The sequence below is a fragment of the Gracilinanus agilis genome, chromosome 2, assembly GCF_016433145.1.
Source record: "Gracilinanus agilis isolate LMUSP501 chromosome 2, AgileGrace, whole genome shotgun sequence".
In the NCBI taxonomy this organism is placed as follows: domain Eukaryota; kingdom Metazoa; phylum Chordata; class Mammalia; order Didelphimorphia; family Didelphidae; genus Gracilinanus; species Gracilinanus agilis.
The window spans coordinates 618207427-618221665 of record NC_058131.1 but is presented as its reverse complement, the minus strand read 5'-3'; the positions used below and the strand labels follow the sequence as shown (position 1 = coordinate 618221665).

Below are 14239 nucleotides of genomic sequence, written 5' to 3'. Positions count from 1 at the left end.
TTTTGGAATACCTCATACAGAGTCAATTTTCTAGATCCTGAAAACATTTTTCTTGACATCTCCTAACTCCTACCAGCAAATTCCAGGTGTAAAAGATGCTTCCCTATCTGAGCTTATACCTCCTTCCCAAGTTCTAGCCTTTGGGTATTCACCTACTTTAATGTAAGGACTCTATGCTCTGAACTTTTTAAAGTTCTTGGTTCTCCTGCTTCATTAGATCTTTATCTTGATGATCACCTGAAGTATATTCTACTAGCTGTATCTTTCTGACTGGTTCAACCCTTCCTGATTTAGTTTCACCAGGATGGTGAAGAAATTGGATGGGAAAGAAAAATGCTTGCTAAATGAAAAATAAAAGCTACAGAGAAAAATCAGTCCTGAGGGTATGGAAAGTTCTCAAGAATAGAATTCTGAAGATATATATGGAGGAAAAGAAATTATCTGGAGATCAGTATGGATGCACTCAACAACCAACTTGGATTTTTAGATGATATATGCAGAATATGGAAATGAAGGCAAAAATAGTGATTTAATTTTTTAAAAAGTGTGGTATGATCCTGCAAGAATAGTGTTATGACTGAGTGATAAGAACTAATATTTTTATAGTACCTTAGGATCTGCAAAATGTTTCACATATACACATGTATACATGTGGTTCATGACATATATGAACTGACCCATGCCAAATTCCTTCATAGCTGATTTTCCCTAGGCCACTTTGCCTTTTAATTCTGGAACTACACCCTTTTGTGAGTCTATCCCTCAGCTCTCACTTTTGGTAAAAACTGGAAATATACATTTGATGGCTAGTAGAGTCTGGACATCCTTTTCTACTGTTCATCTAGGGATCCATCGAGGGACTCTGAAGTTTTCTCACCTCAGGATGATAAGTAATTGGATCTATTGTGTCCCTACCATAGACATGGGTGAACCCTGAAAACTATGTTACCTCAGTAATTATAACAAAAATCACATGGACAACACAACATTAAAAATATTATCACCTTTCAACTTTATCCCTCGATAAAAAGAATAGGATTATTTCACAGCAGATATAGGACTGTTTCTAAGACAGGTGTGTTCTTAGATAAGTATAGAATTTCAGATATAGAACTGATAGAGAGAAGATGTGTCCATCAGGCTTATATATATGGTAGTCCAATTTGGAGATATACAGCAATCTCAGAACCAGGTCAGATGAGGCTATCTCATCATCTCTCTATGTTATGGGTGAGAGGCAACATGATCCTTTTGAAAGACACTAGCCTTGGGAATAGTGATGACCTAGGTTCAAATCCTAGCTCCGGAACTTAACTCAAGTTGTTTGTGAAGTAAACACTTAAAAAAAATAAAGTTATCCCTTTGCTGTTAGCTCCATTCATTTAATTTCTTTTCTTTCTTTTTTTTGGGGGGTAAATCCTTACTTTCCATCTTAGAATCTATATTAAGTATTAGTTCCAAGGCAAAGAGTGGTAAGGGTTAGGTAACTTGGGATCAAGTGACTTGCCCAGAATCACATAACTGTCTATTCATTTCTAGTTTAGATATCTATGTTGGCAATAGAAACATAAAGTTTTGGCAGTATTGTATATCTTTCTCTCTGTATTTTCAAAATATATCCATGAAAACAGACTAACCTGAGATGCAAATTTGTTAAGCTTAATTCAAATGCTAAAGACAATGAAACTAGTAAATGTAGACACACCCTTTAAATCAGGAAGACCTGGTTTCAAGTCTTGACTATGACACATGCTACTTGGGTGACCTTGAATGGGTCAATTAACTCCCTAGAGCTCCCAGATTGCTGTCTATACATTATAGACTAGTTGACAATCAGAATTTGCATAGAGTCCCTATATTTGCAATACTGTACACACTGATGTGCTCACAAGTAAACATTGTTGAAGTAAGTTTTTGCTTTTAGAATTCTTCAGAGTTTTGAAATTATCAGTTAAGACTGTTCCTTATGCTTCATTTAAAAAAAAAAATCTGACCAGTGAATGCATCATTTTCTTTTGTCTGCTCAGTGACCAACAGTATGCCAAGCTCAGAGTGGGTACCTGGAGATTTTCTATTATAGTTCATGAAACCCTTACAGGAAATTGGATAGGGATAAGGAAATGGGAGCCATTCACCACAATGGTGGAAGGTACATCAGAATTAATTCCCACTAAATATGTTGCCTATTTAGACCTTTAAATAATCACACCAATTTTAGTTGAATCCAAGTGAATGGTAAAATCTTCTGTGTGTGCATGTGTGCGTGTGTGTGTGTGTGTTCATGCCTGCCTTCCTCTGTGCCTATGCTCATAAACTAGAACGTTGCTACCCAGCTCATAGTCATGTTTCTTTTTGTCCATGAATAATGGCAAGCCAAGCACTCAGCACTTTTTTTCCCCACTCTTTACCTTGTTTAGTTGCAACTGGAGAGGGACTAATTTATGCTAATTCCAAGGAACAAGCCGAAGCCCATTTATCACAAGAGTTTCCATTCCTCAGCAAAAACACACACAAACATACCTAAGTGTTAGGAAAACTAAACTAGGCAGCTGCTGGTGGATGGAGCAATAACAGGATTGTTAGTCTGCCCTAGTCTGCATCCAGAAGCCACTGAACACAGAGGGCAGTGGTACTCAAGCCTTAAGCAGTGCTAAAGCTGCCTGCCTGCATGGGAATACGGATGCTGAGAGCCTCAGAAGATCATGGGAATTTAGCATGCAAGATTCTGGCGCTGATTTTTCTACTAGGTTTTACCGATTGCTTCAGTTAGGAAGCTTAAAGTCAGAATGACTAAGGCAGATGTTCATAGGATTCTGTTATGAATGATTGGGAAGTAAATTGGTGGGGGGAGAATAATGATGTGTGGGATCTGGGAAAGGGATGGGTTGAGAGCCAGGCAAGTGTCCATTCTACCTTGAATCAGTATGTTGAATCTGTCTGGAAGTCTGTTTGCATTTGCTATTCCTTACAAATGATAAATGCTCTTTTAAAAGCAAGAAAAATGTTCTTTGTCATTCTCGATAATACTGCCAGGGTTGTAAGCACACAGCTTTTGAAAGAACTTGAGATCACAAGACAAGAGACCTAAGTTCATGTTCTGTGTAAGCCACTGTCTTGCTATGTGTGACCTTAGGCAATTCAGTAAGTATGAAAGGATAATAGGTATAGGAAAGGGAAAAGAACAAGCATTTATTTAGTGCCTACTGTGTGCCAGATGAGCTATAAATATTATCCTGTTTGATTCCCACCACAATCCTGGGAGTTAGTTTGTTCAGGCATTCATTCCCTAATTGATGAGTATCACCTATTGAGTGTAGATTGATTATGTCCTTTCCCAGAGAAAAACTCCCTAGTTTCTTCTGATGAGGAGCACAGAAGCCAGAACCAAGATTAGATATTTATTTGCCCTAGGCAAGATTTCTAAATTCTGCTCCCCTGTGTTTCACCTTCCATAGGAGACTTTGAGGTTTTACTTGAATAATTTGGGCATTGGCTTGTCACAAAAAAAAATCCTTGAATACCAGAGCAAAGCTATCTGGAATTAGAAATGCAGGCATTTATGAAGAGTCGCATTTGAAAGCTTGTTGGATCCCCTGGCATGTCATGCCTTTGAGGGCTGTCTACTTTGCCTATTCTTCACCTTAGATATGCCTGAAGCATCTCTGGACTCCTCTGGTACTGCTGCTTCCTTTGCTTAGGTCAGTAAGTACCTAGTTTTACATCAGAACGTGATCATTTTTGCCCTGGGCATTCTAATACCCTGAAGCCTTCCTAGTCTTTTGGCCACTGGCCTGACCTCTCATATACACATACTTCTTTTCTTCACTTCCTAGCCAAGTTGTCCCCAGATTCCCAAAGCAATAAAAAGTGCTTTGATTTCTAAGCCTTTGGAAAGCTAAAAAGCCTTAAGTATGTAAGCTTGTTCTCTTAGGAAGAAGACATGACTTTTGCTTCTTATTATCCTCTCCATGGGCTGTTTAATGGGAGTCTTGGAGGAGATACTACAAACTTTCAGGGTTCTAACCTGGAAAAGCAAAGATTGGGGCAGAGCTAGTTGCCAGGGATTGACAGTGACTGTTAATGGTTCAGTAGTCACCTACGCTGTCAACTTTGCACCTAGGCAACCGGAAAAGAGCATCCCTCTCCCATCCTCAGACAGATGCGCTACAGAAAATGATCCTTAAAGGTCATTCACACCTCTGAATAACAGTCTTTGTGTAAATGGGTAGAAGATAAAGGTCACTGCCCAATGGTTGGGGAGGGTATGTTTAACTTTTATTTTTCTTTCTAGTTGAAGTATGCAATAGTTGAAAAATACCAGGTTCCAAGGTTCAGGGCTTTCTTGCAAGTAGAAACATTAAAAGTACACCAAGTTAGAGAGGAAGGTGATTAAAAGGTTAGAAGTAGAAATAGAAAAAATTCTTAAAAGGGGGCATATTAAGTAGTAACCTACAGAATCTGTAAGGTCCTTGGGAAGGGGATACATCTTTGAAAATGTATTTTGGCAGTGACCTCAATTAATTATGCTCTGGGCTCCTAATGTTAGAAAGATGGATATGGGAATAGGGACAGAATTTCAAGGGCTCATTGAAGTAGGAAGGCACTAATGCTTCTGGAGACCATGGTAGATGGACTTGGGGTTGAGTCTCTTAGATAAATATTCATTAGGTTGACATTTTCTTTTGCTTGTGTGTGTGTGTGTGTGTGTGTGTGTGTGTGTTTTCCACAAGAAATGGAGAAATAATGCACAAATAAATGGTTTTCATTTTCATATTGGTCATCTTGATTCCTTATTGGAAAAGGATTGCTTTTAGAGATAAAGAAAAGTGATGAATGTTAAAATCAGTTAAAATCTTATATGAATGTATGAATGGAAATCTTTAAACAAAAACTGGATGATCCTGTAGCCACTGTAATGAAAGGATTATTTTTCAGGTTAGACTAGATGGCCTGTAGGGTCCTTTCCAATGATGGAATTCTATAATTTTGTGTTTTAACATAGAAGCATATATGTAGCCCATTCACATATTTGATCTTTATTTACCAGTGTAAGTATCATTCCCTTACCTGCGCTCCTCCCCATCCAGGAGAATGTAAGCTTCTTGAGGACAGTTTATTCTTAGCTTTGCTCCTCAGTGCCTGATGTATAGTACTTAAGTACTAAAGAACTTAATATATCATTTTTGAATTTGATTGAGCCAAAGTGATGCCATTAATTATTTCAGTGAAAATATGACATAAAAGGAAATAATGTTTCAGGGAGCAGTTATTGCCATAGAAACCATGTTATGAATAGATAATTGGACATATGTCATTTTAGAAGAGTTTTGCTATCATGATTTTATTATAATATATTGGATTGTATGATTCAGTAAACATTTATTAAATGCTTCTGTCCAAGTCATTAAGCTAGGTTCTAGGCATGCAAGGAAAAAAAAACAAAACATCCCTTGCTTTTGAAAAGCTTGTGTGGGAGGAAGGAGGAAAAAACATATGCAATTAAGTACATATTTGATAATTTGAGGAGAGAAAAAAGGAATAACCACAGTGGTGGGAAAATCAGGAAAGACTTTGCAAAAGTAGTGCTATGTGAGCAAAGCCTCGAATGATTCTAGAGATGCCAATTCAAGTCAGCAAGCTTTTATCTGGCACTGTTTGCAAAACACTAAAATGAGGCCCTGGATAAAATGACAAAAGGAAGAAACATTTCCCTGGCCACAAGGAATTCATATTCTTTGTGGAGCTGAAGAAAGAGTGAATCTCAGGTAGAGGAGAAAAGATTGTCCAAAGACATGAAGATGGGAGTAGAATATCTAGTTTAAGGGACAGTTAGTGGACCAGTATGACTAGAATAGTGAGTATTGCAATAGTGAATCTGAAAAGATGGATGAAAGTGAGATTGGATAGAGTTTTTAAATCTCAGCTGAGAAGGCAGCTGTTTATCCCAGGGGCAGCAAGAGTCCACTGAAAATATTTGAGAAGAGGGGTAACCTGGTCAGACTTATGCACACATCATTTTAAGCCAGTTGTAGTAAGGAGGAGAGATTAGAAAGAAGAAAGGCAGAAAGCAGAGAAAACAATTTTGAAGACTGGTGCAATAATCCAGTTGAAGAATCATTAGGGCTTGAATGAGGGTTGTCATCATAGAAGTGAAGAGGAGGAATGCGTATATCACACACACAGACACACACACACACAAACACACACACACACACACACACACACACACAGAGTAGAATCAATCAGTTTTCGCCTCTCATTGGACATGGGGTTGAAGGAGAAGGAAAAGTCATAGATGATTCTGAAACTCTGAACTTGTGTGGCTGGCAGGATAGTAGTACTTTAACGGAAATGGGAAAAACTAGAGGAGGCAGGTTTATGGGGGAAGACAATCAGATTTACTTTAGATATAGTTTGAAGTTGAGGTTCTGCTGGGGCATCCAGAGAGACATCTAGCTGGCTTTTAGAATTGGGGTGCTAGAGTTTAGGAGAGAGACTAAGACTGGATGTATAAAACTGGGAAATGATCATTTGCAAGAGTGATACGTTTAAGGAATTGGAAAAAATGAGTTCTATTTTGAAAGTTAAAATCATCTAAGATATTGAAAAAAATTATTACAAAATGACTTTAGTAGAGGCAACATTATAGTCCTCATCCCCATGTGCCATATCACGCCTATCTGATGTTATTGGAATCATCATGGCTGTTTCTGTGTACCACTTTTCACCTGTAGCACCTCATTGTTGTTTCTTGCTCTTTTTCTCCTGCAGCCCCCCTTGTGGACCTTACCCCAAGTCACAGTGGGTCAGCAATGCTGATGCTCCTCTCAGTGGTGTTCGTAGGACTGGCTGTGTTCGTTATCTACAAATTCAAAAGGTGCGTGGCTCTCCCTCTGCCCTCTTCCTCTCTCGGTGGCCATCTGGACCCCCTTTGTCCCAGGTTAAAAAGTATGATAAAGCAGCAGTATGTGTCCTGCGTGTGCAGCAATTGACAGTTTTTGTTAATGTTTTAGGAAGATCCCGGGCCTTAATGTTTATGCCCAGATGCAGAATGAGAAAGAGCAAGAGCTGATCAGCCCAGTCAGTCACAGTGAAAACAGTCCCAATATCACTCAGGCTGAGCTGAGGAACCCTGGCCAACTTATAGATGAGAAGTTGGACCCACAACCCGTAGGTAAATAACCCCCGGTAGCCAATAGCTGGTCAGTCTGAATAATAATTGGCTAAATCTCTTCTACCCCTTTTCTCAGCTTAAGACCCCTGTCTTCTGCTCTGTGAATTAACATTCTTAGTAGGCACTAAGCTAAGCTGTCAATGTACTTTCTCTCCCTTTGTTTTCACTTTGACAGAAAGCAAAATAATAACACGAGGCCTTCCTGTCTCTATCCAATAGGTTTCTCCTTAGTTGTCTCTTGTCTTTCATAAAACTGCCCCGGGACCCTCACTAACACGTGTGGTTTCTGACATTTATGGGAACGGGAGAAAAATGTCTGCTCTGAGAAAACAAAATCTTTGGGGTTATGGCATGGTGGAGGGGTTGGAGTGGGATGTTTCAGGGAGAGGTAAGTATGGGCTCAGAGTTGGGGACACCAAACCAAGGGGGGGCTATAACAGAGAGGAGGGGAGAGCGCATCCTCTGGCTGATGGCAAAGGGGGAGCCCTGGCTCCTAAAGGCGTGTAGGGGGAAACGGGATGGACAGGTGTTTCAGACGTTACCAAAATATAACAGTAACATAGAAAGGGTTCTTGTAGGGCAGGAGCGGGGAATGCAAGGCATCCTAAGGATATGTGTGTTATGAGAAAGAAGCAATCAAATATTCTAGACTGTATCCTCAGGGAGTAAATTCCACTTAAAGAAAAATGATCGGGTGGACGCAGAGGGGAATGCCAAGCGCCTATTTTGTTTGCTTAGCACCCCACAACTAGAATCCGAGGTGCACTTCAAACGTATTTAAGGAGGGCTCCCCCTTTACCTGCAGAATCGCTGATTTCAGCTAAGTTGGGCTTGGGAATCAGAGAGCTAGAGAGAGATGTGCTGCTCATGTCCAAATTGCTAAATGTTCTTTCTATGGAGGCCCCCCCTTTTCCCCTCAGGAAGCTAAACAATAAATGGAACCACATTTTGGATGGTAACTCTCTCCCTGTGGTTCCTCCAGTCTGTTAGCATCGGGAGTTGGAGCAGTAAACGGTCTCATCTCAGTCTTGTGCTGCAGTCTTTGGCTGATGCATTTTATTCATCAACCATCCATCCATGCTTCACTCTAACTTGATAATACCAAGTCGCCTGGAAGCCCCTTACATATGACTTTCAATATGTTACTGGAAAAAATGAGTAGCTAAATGAAAACATAACCCTGTCTTTAAATGGATATGGGAGAGGTCTGTAGATGTATTAAGGGAAAATTTCAATGTAATAACTCTGCCAGTATTGTAGGTAATAATAACAACTGCAGTCACATCTGGTGTCCAATTTTCTCAATGCATTTTCCTCTATTTGGGGAGACAGGGTGATAAATGTGTAATTGCTTTGGTTAAAACGAAAAAAGCTTTTCTGTCCTCAAGTCCAGAGCAGTATTCACCCCATCTAGTCACTTTTAAAGCTTCTAAGTGAATTTTTCTTGGGTCATTTGATTCTCAATCCTATTTCCAAGGGTGGGAAGCCCAGTTACTGTTTACCTTATTAGAGCAGCCATCCCTCCTTCTCCAGGAGCATCTCTCAGCAGATTACAAAGTCTTTGACACCTTTTCATTTCAAATGTCATTAAATAAGTAAGTGTAACACATTTTCTCTTAGGAGAGTAGCTTTACCCTCCCCTCCCTCCCCTTCTGCTCAACCTGGTGAATCGTCTCTCCGATTGAAAAGAGCAAGACATGCCACTCCACCTTCTACGCCAAAGCGGGGACCTTCCGGGGCACACTTTACAATTTAAAGAAAAAAACCCCAAAGGAGGAGACCTGCTGATCGGGAAAGAATTTCGCTCTTGTCGAGTGCATCATCGTTTCCTGTCCACTAACTCTATTTTTTTCCCCTTTGTTGTTCTGTTTCCTATTTTGCCAGGAAGTATTTCCATAGTTGCTGAGAATCAAAGCACAAAAGAAATCCCTACCTATGTAAATGTTTGAATGGAGGACGCCAGTAAAAAAACAAAAACAAAAAACAAAAAAACAAAAAAACAAAAACAAACAAAAAACACATTAAAAACACTCACTGCATCGGGACTTTTTAATTCTTCAGACACAGACAACAAGGGTTTTTAGCTTTAAACCTGTGCATGTGGACATGATCCTGAGAACACGTTCGGAGGGGCGGTGTACAGGTGCTCTATTTTAATGGAAATACGCTCCCCTCTTCCCTTCCTTTTCTCTCTTTTTTTTCTGATCCGTCGTGTTTGTAGGAGATTCGTAATAAATAGAGGCCAAGGAAATCTGCATGTATTTTTTTTAAAGTATTCTTGGCTCTAGATTTAACAGCAATTTTAGCACTATAGCCCACAAGGCTGGATTAGCCACCTGGGGCCAATTTCATAAGACACAAAAGAGATGCCACACAGGAGTTTTGAAACCCTGGGCTCTTTCTCTGTTAATTTCCCTTATTTATGTTTTCCCATTTGATTTCCCTTCTGTCCCTCCACTGGACAACAGTAGCTCTTCATGCTCTGTGACTCTAGGGGGGAAAGGGGCAATCGGTGCAGACAATGGGGAACATCAGTCTGGGAAGAGTGAGTCAGGCATGTAAGTTGAAAATGGGCATTTCTTTCCCATTCATTTATTTCTAGTGGCTCCAACATCCATGTAGAAGGAACTCGTTTTCCTCTTCATATCACCCTTCATGGAAGTTAGGATATAACCTGATTTTAATGCTAATTTGACCTTTCATCCATTATTTTCCATGTCTGAACCAATCAATTTTTCCTTTGGCCCTGCCACCTCTTAATTTAACCCTCTCACTCCCTGGAGGATCAAGGCATCTAGTTGCCTCATCTTTATGGGTTTTTTTTTCAACCCTGCTGTCAACCTTCTCCTCCTCCTGTTGTTTTTTAATACAAACTCTGCCATAGCCTTTCCTGTTATCTCATGGGCATTTATTTTAGATTCTGCTCCACTGAATTCCCACTTTTACTAAAGCCTCTTCCAAATTTCTCTCTATATTTGAGTTGCCACTGTGTGTTGGGCAGTAACCTGGATCAGTGCAAAAACATTGTTAGAAGTAAAAAACAAAAAACAAAAAAACTTGATTCTACCCTTCTCTTTGCCCACTTATTGTAACCTTGAGCAATTTCTTCCTCTGTATGGGCTCTGGTTTTCTCTGTACATTGATGGGTTTGGACCAAATGGACTCTAAACTCCTCCCTCAAGAGTCTGTAGCCAACTTGCCTCCTATACAAGAAGAGGAATCTAGCTCTATAGTACCCTCCATCCTAGATCCCCCTACCTCAAGTCAGGACCCCATTTTTAAAACTGTCAATAGATTACACCTTAAAAAAAAAAAAGCTTCAGATGTGAAACGGTGCTACTTAAGTCAGCAAGATTGGGTCATGTTTAGAGAAGGGATCCAGAAGGATTGTTTATGTCTGACTTAGACTCCTTGTGGTCAAACCAGTGTTTATTCAAAGAGGCAATTCATTTGTAAATGCTATATTTCTATTACAATATGTTTGATTCACTTCCCCTTTACCTACCTTCTCCCCACCCCACTCACACACATATATCTTTATGTTGATGGCTACCCGAAGAGAGAAAATGCTACCCAAACCCTTCTCATTGTAAAGTGGCAATGTGCATGTGACTTTAAGCTGACTGACAACTCACGAAAGGTTGTCAGCACCATAATTCAATTAAAGGAAACCCATTTTAGAAACTACACAGCTCTAAAAGAAATAAACTGAGGTTTGTTAGATAGTGAAGATGATATTTTTGGCAATCTTGATGGTCCTGGTAGTATACAAACACACACATATCCATGGATATTCTGTTTTCAATATAAAAGGGGGAAAGTAAATGATAAAATAGACAGAACACAGCAAATCAGTAAAAAAAAATATGATGGCATTCAAATTATTCCAGGATATTTTCTGGTGTGGACCAGAAAAACCACAGAAGGAATAGGCTAAAAAACTGAGGAAGTTTAGGAGAAAGCCCTAAAGACTTGGGAATACAGAGACCAACCACAATTGTAGGAAAAGGCAGTTTCATATTTTCATTTTAGAGCTTAATCTCATCACTTGCCTGGGGCCTTTACACAGGACATGATCGTTTCTGGGTAACGTTCATGGTGTGGTGAGTGCACCATCTATCATTAGACGAGCCCCAGCAGGGATTGTATATGTTCCCTTTTGCCTCAGCTCTAGAATATGGGTTGTTTGGGAGCAGCTTTATAGGTTTTGCTAACAGGATATTTTCTGCTTGGGAATCCAAGATTAAATTTAGGAATTGGATGCCTTTGGTAGTTACTACTTTGGTGCTCCTGTCCCACAAGAGACATACCTGTTGGCCTATTCCATTCAAGATTTCTATTTGATTCTGGGAAATGGAGAGATTAGAGAAGAGTAGAGAAAGTTTAGTAAGTAACAGCATAGGAAAGCTTTAGATGTAGAGTTCCAATGCCATTAAGTGGAGAAAAAGAATCATCTTTTTGACTTAGCATTGGAATAGGGGTAGACATTAAATGTCGGTCATTATGGAGATGAGTCACTGATGACCACTTTGGAAAAGAAAAAGAGCAGCTCATGTGATCTGAGAATGAGGAAGCTGAATAGGGGGTGGAAAAAGCTTTGGATTGTAGAAGTGGAGATCTAGGCCCCAGCACTGGCTTTCCCTTGAACTAGTTATAAAACCTTGGGGAAGTCAGTATCCTTCTCTGGGCTTTCAAAATGAGGAGATGGCACTAGATGATCTCTAAGGTCTCATCTTGCTCTGATATTCTGTTCCTAAGAGGATCCACTTATCAACAATGCCACCATCACCACCCCTACAGTCTCCCATTCTCTTAGAGATTACCCTTGAGTTGCAGGCACTAGGCCAAAGAGTTACTGGAAGAATTAGTTCTTTTCTCCCCCTGTGGGCCCAGTTATGTCTTTGAAAGGAGGCATCTAGGAGGAATAGGGATCCGGAGGGGACCAAGTGCCTACCCCTGTTTTTCAGAGGGAAACAGAGAGGGAACTACAGCAAGAACCTGGTGAGTTTAAGGAGTGTTTGGTCAAAAAATGGAGGAGCCATTATAAGAAACAAGCAAGGTGCAAGGCAAACCCAGAGTCAGGCCTTCCTTTAAGCCCTGGAAGGAAAATGTGCAAACCTCACCCTAAACTAAGGGCCAGCAGCTTCCTTGCCTTGTTGCTAATTAGACTCATCCCTCCAAAATGCAGAGGTTGGCTTTGCTTTTTTCAGGAGTTCCAAACAGCAACTTCTAGAGCGATGGGACGCTTGACAGCTGTTCTGTGTTTTCCAGAATTCCAACTGAGCATTGAAATCCCTCATTAGCCAACTTATTTTTATAGGAAGCCAATTAAAAAATGAAAGTTTTCTTATCGTATTGGAACTACTTCTAATTTTAAAATGACTTTTTTGATGTATTTTTTTGGTTAAATAAGATGTAGTGTAATGTATAATTGCTATTGTTTATTGCTTTTACAATCATATTTATTAAACAGATAATGTCTCTAACATTGCTGCCTCTGTGTATCTGTCCCTTTATTCAAAATCCTTGCTGTTCCCACTCACCCCAGAAATGGCTATAGTACTGGAGGATCTCTGGAGCTATCAGCAGGGGAAAGCCTTTTGCATATCACAGGCACTCCATTTTTACTATAAAGTCAAATCATATTCTGCATACCAAAATTCAACCTGTACTTTCAACTGTTTATGATATCCTTTGCTTTCCTAAATTATTCCATTCTAACTAAGAATCTTCAGTGGCTTAAGAGAAATAATTTTTCTGTGGTTACTTTTAGAAAGCAGATATAATGAATGGAGTAGGACAGGGGGTAGAAATTTCCTTTTCCACCCGTGTTTACAGAATTGTACCTACGGTGGGATGATGGGGCTTTATCCCAGAGTGAATAATTTAGACTGTCAACAGCACTATTCTAGGAACAATCCTCCTATGCCCACCCCTAAATGCAGAGTGACTTGGAATGTCTTCCATTTCTCCCCCCTCTCCAGTGGTGTTCTAGGAAGTTGCCCGTTAGAACAGGCTAACTCTCCAACTTGTCACAGGTGCAGTTAGGGATCCAGATGTTAAGAATTATTACCTGGGAGGGTCAGAAGGTGGCTCAGTGGACCGAGAGCCAGGCCTAGAGAAGGGAGGTCCTGGGTTAAAATTTGGCCTCAGACACTTCCTAGCTGTGTGACCCTGGGCAAGTCCCAGTTGTCTAGCCCTTACTCCTTTTATGCCTTGAAACTGGTACTTAATATGGAGTCTAAGACAGATTAGGTTAGGGTTTAAAAAAAAATAAAAGAATGATTACCTTCCATCAAAGCCTGCCCTCAGGAAATGTATCCAGAAACCCTTTCCTGTGCTTTATTGAAGAATTTCACTGGGATAACATGACATGTTGTGTCTACAGAGTCTAATTTAACTGAAATTAAGTTGGGAGAAAACAAGGTAAGTCTGACCTTTTGGGGTTTAGGATTCTTTCTTTGGCAATGACAACTCATCTCAGCAGATCTTCCAAATACTAACGTGGATCAGTAAGTATATTCAGTGCACAGATATAAGGACCCTAACTTCCTGGAGTTTATAATCTCGTAGGGGTAAATGGGGCAGCTATGGGGCACAGTGGATAGAGTGCCAGCCATGGAGTCAGGAAGACTCATCTAGCTGGGTTCATATCTGTCCTCAGACACAGGGTGACTTTAGGAAAGCCATTGAACCTCTGACTGCATGACAAAAGGATCCACTGGATCCACTAGAAAAAGAAATGGTAAACAGCTCTAGGAACAGATGACTGTGATCCGTGACTGAACAACAGAAAAATCTAGCAGAATGTTAGACGATAGAGGACTGGTGTGAGAGACAGGAATACCTAAAGGGAAGCCTCCACTCCAGTCTATTGGCCTATTCTAACTATGTGATCCTAGGCAAGAAATTTAAATTCTCTGAAAGAAAAAGAAGGTGCTTTTGATGACTCTCAGAGATGATGAAGCTATAATTAGCAGAGAAGAAGACCCTGACTTGTGCTGGTAGGGAGAGAATCCTCAATTAATAGTTCCTTTTATCAATGAAATCACAGTTCTAAGCTCT

At 40.1% G+C, this 14239-nt stretch overlaps 1 protein-coding gene across 4 annotated transcripts in view; it reads left to right on the top strand.

The window, feature by feature from the left end:
- SORCS1 (sortilin related VPS10 domain containing receptor 1) overlaps nucleotides 1-12558 on the top strand; it is a 746046-nt gene extending 733488 nt beyond the window's left edge. Inside the window, exons 25-27 of one of the 4 annotated variants that reach the window (XM_044665551.1) lie at nucleotides 6772-6877; nucleotides 7014-7174; nucleotides 12385-12558. In XM_044665551.1, coding sequence (XP_044521486.1) covers nucleotides 6772-6877; nucleotides 7014-7174; nucleotides 12385-12407 — 290 coding nt within the window. In that variant the 3' untranslated portion in view covers nucleotides 12408-12558. Of the gene's footprint in view, nucleotides 1-6771; nucleotides 6878-7013; nucleotides 7175-8794; nucleotides 11210-12384 lie in introns of those variants that run through there. The other 3 variants (XM_044665550.1, XM_044665553.1, XM_044665552.1) reach the window with 3 other exon arrangements.
- Nucleotides 12559-14239: the final 1681 nt, after the last annotated feature.